The sequence below is a fragment of the Martes martes genome, assembly GCF_963455335.1.
Source record: "Martes martes genome assembly, chromosome: 10".
Taxonomy (NCBI): domain Eukaryota; kingdom Metazoa; phylum Chordata; class Mammalia; order Carnivora; family Mustelidae; genus Martes; species Martes martes.
Genome location: NC_137898.1, coordinates 50910955 through 50916954, shown reverse-complemented (window position 1 = coordinate 50916954; position 6000 = coordinate 50910955). Strand labels below are relative to the sequence as shown.

The 6000-nt window shown below is 41.9% G+C and overlaps 1 protein-coding gene across 2 annotated transcripts in view; it reads right to left on the bottom strand.

Moving 5' to 3' along the window:
- Positions 1–775: 775 nt before the first annotated feature.
- SBF2 (SET binding factor 2) overlaps positions 776–6000 on the bottom strand; it is a 463869-nt gene continuing 458644 nt past the window's right edge. For both annotated transcript variants that reach the window (XM_080816668.1, XM_080816669.1), the window contains 3 exons: positions 5466–5553; positions 3567–3698; positions 776–2526 (listed from right to left, as the gene is read on the bottom strand). In XM_080816668.1, coding sequence (XP_080672794.1) covers positions 2428–2526; positions 3567–3698; positions 5466–5553 — 319 coding nt within the window. In that variant the 3' untranslated portion in view covers positions 776–2427. The remainder of the gene's footprint in view (positions 2527–3566; positions 3699–5465; positions 5554–6000) is intronic.

Below are 6000 nucleotides of genomic sequence, written 5' to 3'. Positions count from 1 at the left end.
AAGGTTTGTCACAAGCGCCACAGGGGAGGGGTGGTGGCAGCTAAGCTCCTTACAAGGTGCCAGGCCTTAATCTTTCTTCCTTGGAATCCAGTGTTCTTCCCGCCCCACCCCCCCATGGCTAAGACCTGAAGAACACAGGGCATCTGGATATTCTTGTACTCAACCCCCAGTCTCAGTAGTTTCCCTTGTGAGTGAATTTCAGGGACAAAGCAGGGGCAGAATCCTGGGACAGGTGAAGCCTGAGAGGTTCAGCCCTGGGGTGAGAACCCCAATTCTGTTGGCTCCATGTTGAGATGTAGCTAAGGTCCCCAAAGTAAACTCAAGGGTTCAACCAGAAGAAACGTTGCCCAGAATGGAAATCACCGATCCTTCATTTGTGCTGTTTTAACGATTTCCTGAAACAGAAAAGCCAGCCATCTGACTCCAGTTCAGTTGTTCCTGCCTAAAATTCTCACTAACTGCCACATACCATACATAGGTGGTAAACCTGTGACCCAGAAGACGAAAAGGACTCCACCAATTTCACACAGCCATGAGAGGCACAGGGTGGGAAGAGTGGCTTCCGGCCTCTTACCTAAACTCAGCGGCTGTGTGTCTAGAGCCCAGAAGCTCATGCCAGCATGTCCAGTGTCTAGTGACCACCTAAGCAAGGCACGAAATGGGCTGTTCCACCCTTGAATTTTTAGTCTCATACGTACATCCTGGATGTTGCCTTCTGAGCGGTATGCACTACACAGTGAGTTTTATTTCACAGCAAATGAGGATGCTTTTTCTTAAGAAATAAATTTAATTCAAGGTGGTTAGTGACTGTAAGGCATGGAACACCTTTACGAAAGTTAAAAGAATCCAGTTATAAAAGAAGCACTGTGCACAGTCTCAAATAGCTGAAGGTACAATGGGCTCCATATTTTACAAAGTACAAAAATTATTTCATATACAAAGAAAAAATACAAATAATGTGCAAAAATCATTTTCACAGGTGGCAATTTATAAAATGAAAATGATAGAAAAATCCTTCATTCTTATTTTTCCCCAATTTCTTATATATTAACACAGTTCTATTTCCTAGTGTGTAGATAATTTTAAATTTGAAAATCTGATTTATTTGTAATCTACAAAGACAAAGTGGTTTTTTATCTTTTAAAAAGGGAACTATTTTTATGACTGAAATCTTATGCATGAATCAGTTAATTTTATATTAAATTATAAGTAGGCTATCTGAAAAACAAGGATATAGAAATCATATATACATATTTTTGAAATATTAGTTTGGTATTTAACATATTAACATTTCAAAATGACGCTCTAGCTACCTCTGACTCCAGCCGGCCACAGCGCCTGTGAGCAGGGATCTCGCTGTTGCCGCTGGCGGGGAACACACAGCATTCCTCAGATCTTCAGCTGAACAAAAGACAATATTATCAAAAGTAAAGAAAATCTACCGACCGTGCTTACTCTTCATGTGCAGAAGTGCTGTTTGGGCATCTGATCATGCCACCGTGCGTCTGCTGTCTACACAGCCTGTCACAGGTGTGCTGTGCTCATGGACAGCTGGCTTCTGTCTTTGCAACATCTTCACTTCATTAAGAGTTCAGTGCAAGGGTTTATTTTGTGAGTTAGTGCATTCGGCTTTTTGCATGTTATTTCGTGTAAGAAGCTGTCAGGGAGCAGAAGAATACATAGGAACACAAAGTCCTGGATCCTCAGGGCACCTTTGGCCTAGAAAATTCAGTGTTTTGGAAGAAATATTTTCCTGCATTGGCCTGGTCATTGTTGCATCATTCCCTGCCATCTTTTTCCTTCAAGAGAATCCTGTGTGCGCCCCCTTTGCCTGCCACTGAGCACTGAGGTTCTTGTGTGATCCCCAGTGGCCAAGCAGGGGTTATGGAAGCACCTTTAGGCAGCACCAGAGAACTGAGCATCTCTAAGGTCAGGCAGTAAGAGTAGGAACTATTCTGCTGGGAAACCTGTTCCAGACAGAATATAAGATCATCTTGGAGAGTTTTGATTTTTGCTTGTCAGAAAGCTATCCAAGGAAATTATGACCTTGGTAACAAAAAGGATCTAGTTTCATCAAGAAGGAGTCAAGTAAGTGGTAGCCATTTTGCCTAGGGGATGGGTGACAGTTGGCTCAGGAAGCATTCTTCTGGTCCCTAACCACTAAGACCCTGTTAGAACAACCTAGTGCAAGACACAGGGAGTGCCTGGGGCTCTTGGCCAGCCCTCTGGGATGCATTCAATCAGGCTAAGCAGACATAGCAACTGCTCAAAGAGGGCACTGGGTAAGACTGGGCAGGAGAACTTCAGGCCTGGGATGACTCTTTAGAACCAAACTGGAAGCTGTCAGCTCCTCAAGGATTCATGCACTTTGTCCTATCTGACAGCTTGAGTCCTTCCTCCCTCTTCTGCTTGGGTTGACCAGGGACATCAGGCATCAGAGATACAGCTCTGAATCCTGTCCATCCACTGCTGGGCACTCTGTCCATCCTGGGCACAGAAGTTATACACACGTTTGCTGGTCTTGAGCTACAAAACCGAAAGACGAGAAGCACAGATGAAGGGCAGGCCTGTTCTATGGCTTTGGGCAAGTGTGTGAATCAATCCCAGTGAACTTCCCTTCCCATGCCACCCCAGAACCTCTATGTTCTCTCTCCCCTCCACTACCATACTGTCATTGCCTTGACGGTCACTTTGTGTTTTTGGTCCCCAGAGTCACTGCAGATGTTAACAGAAGGGCACTGGCAGAAAAGGAGACATGCTAGGAGAGTCTAACTTCGCATTTTCCTGGGGCCTTCCTTGACTAAGAAGGAGGGTCAGGAAGGGCTGTGGAGTCTCTGGCCTCTCGCATGCACTGCACAGATGCAGCAAAGGTGCCACAGAAGCTTCCTGTGCTCCTCTGTGAAGCCTGAGAATCATCTACACCATGAGGAAGTTGCCTTTCCTGTCCTCTTTCCATCCCTTTCTCTAAAGGCTTCAGCTGGGGCCACTCTGGAAGCCCAGACTCAGGGAAATGGCTTCATAGCCAGAACAGAGCCCTCGAGTATGACTGTGCTCTTTATGAAGCCCTGCTTGGCTATGGGAACTAGGTAAGAACCCCATCGTGTGGCCCATAAAATGCCCCAAGGCTCACCTAAGGGCTGCTGAAGATGTTAGGGCAAACAGTCATTATGTATGACTATGGACAATTTTTATGGATGGTCAAGCATGAAGACCGCTGGATCCAAAGGGAAGTAGCATCTGTTCTTGACAGTAGGTGGTGAGTAAAATAACTAACAATATTTAACAGGGAATTCATCTTCCTCCATATGTGGCTGGATACCCGCTGAAGAAGTCCTTTATGCAAAGTAATATGCAGCCTTTTTGAGACATTTGAACAGCTGGGAGAGGTCAGATTTGGGCATTGAGTGCTGAATTCAAATTCTGTAGCAATTCCCATAGCCAGGGGATCTGTAACCTATCTGCTGTCTCCATCAATTGCTCTGAGGCCCCATAATTCTTGTAGATAGATGGATTGTAAGGAGTCATGTACAGATAGAGTGAGAAAAAGACAAGTAAGATCAACTTACATCAAAGAAAGCCTTGTCACTCGTGTGCTTTGGGGCTCCCATGCTGGGGCCAACAGGGATGACCATTTCTACTTCAGCCAGATCGATGTGGCCTTTACAGTTTGTGTCCTCACCTGAGTCATAGTATCGTAGCTGGAACCAAAAGGATACAGATGGGATATAAGACACACAGAAAGGGAAAATGGCATGGCTTTTCAAAATGTATTTGAATACCTTCCTCTGTATCTTGCTAACCTATGCCTAAAAGAATAAATAAGAAAATAAAAACATTGCTTGCTTCTTGGTGGCTGACAGAAAGGAGGAAAAAGACTTAATTTTTTTTTGAAATCTGAATGCATAAAAATATTACATATTAAAAATAAAATTAAATGTCAACTAACACTTGTAAAAAATATATGTAACATATAAAAAAGAGGTTGTTTAGAATATGTACAGAATTCCTAGAAATTGGTAAGAAAAAGATAAATAATCTAGTAGAAAAATGATTTTAAAAAGCTTAATGGGCAAGTCACAGAAGAAATACAAATGACCTATAAACATCTGAAAAGATGCGCAACCTCGGTGATGGAAGAAAGGTAATGTAATCAGTAAGATTTCACTTTTCACTTAGATTAAGAAATATTAAAAATGGCTGATAATATTCAGGTTGATTGTAAGGCACTAAGTATTCTCAAACATTGTTAGTGGGGATATAATTTGTTAGAAACCTTTTGGACTAAATTTGGCAACAGCAACTCAATTTTAAAATGTTTATGCCTATTGATGTGTCCTCACCTCTGCAGAAACACTCCCTTAAGCATGCAGAGAGACAGAGAAAGAGGTTTCCTTCAGCACTATTTTTATTAGCTAAAAACAGAAGAGATTTATCTGTCTTTCAATGGGGGTATTTGTTAATTAAATGATGGTTGGTTAATTATATCAGTAATATGGAATACTATAACTTTTCAAAAATGATAAGGAAGATCTTTATGAACTGGTAGGAAAATATGTTCAATTACATTATATAAAAATATAAGTTGCCAGACAGCATGTAGATATAAAATGATTTTTGAAAAACTAGCTCAACATTTGATTGAGTGGTTATTATGTGCCAGGACTGGGTATCACTCTGTAACTTATACAGCAGAGAAGTGTCTAGTGCCTCTGTCACTACACCCTGGCCTCATACTTACCTCTGTTTCTCTAGTCAGGCATGGGTAGAAGTAAGTCGAAAATGGAAAACTGTACGTTTTGTGTTCAAGAAATCCAAAAGTTGGTAAGAATGCAAGTATAATTTGGTGTAATTATAAATAATGGAAAAATTATGACACTGTCCTGTGTTATATTTAGTGGTTTAATGGAACTTGTCTCCACAGTGTATTCTTTATGATTTCAGAGACATTGTTATGTTAAAGTACAACCTACCCTAAAGGGCTTCCATTGCATATTTGTAAATAAATTCTCTATATTCTTCCACAAAGATTCTGTAACTTTTATGAAATGCCCTGAGCAGAGGGAAATGTGGTCCCCACCTAAGATCTTTATGTGGATGGTCTTCTAGGTGCAGGTCCTACAGAACACTGTATAGGGGTACCAGTTTTTATCTTTCTCAACAGCCTTTATTTTTTATTTTATTTTATACATCTTATCGTATCTTAAAGTAGGCCCCATGTCCAGCATGGAGCTCAACGTGGGGCTTAAAGTCACAACCCTGAGATAAAGACCTGAGTGAGATCAAGAGCTGGATGCTTAACTAAGTCACACAAGTGCCCCTCAACAGACTCCATTTTAGAGATGAACGTGTTGAGAAACAAAATGGGTTCTCTGCCTCCAGGCTGACTGGTCAGTTCTAAGGTAGAATGAGGCCACAGTCTAGCCTAGAGAGAAGTGATTTTCTGTAGGCTTTGAGAGTATTATTACCTGATGTTTTGTTACATCCAACACAAACCAACGGGGTTTCCAACCTTTCAGCAGAGCCCCTCTTTTGTAAAGCGTTCCCTCGAAGGACCTAGAAGAAATGATGACAGGGCAGTTAATTTTGGTTTTTCATTTAAAAAGTACTATGAAGGAGGGGCGCTTGGGTGGCTCAGTGGGTTAAAGCCTCTGCTTTCAGCTCAGGTCATGGTCCCAGGGTCTTGGGATCGAGCCCCGCATCGGGCTCTCTGCTCAGCGGGGAGCCTGCTTCCTCCTCTCTCTTTGCCTGCCTCTCTGCCTACGTGATCTCTATCTGTCAAATAAATAAATAAAATCTTAAAAAAAAAAAAAGTGCTATGAAGGGGATGTCTGTTGTTTTTGTCAAGTCTCTCTTTCCCTTGATGGTAAAAAAAAAAGCCAATCAGAATTCTCTCCAGAATCTTTTTTACTAGACCTTTGGGGAAAAGACTGCTTCTTTCTGCTGGAATTACCAAACTTGTAAGGTTTGGAGCTCTCAATAGCCATCTTTTGTGCCATGTTG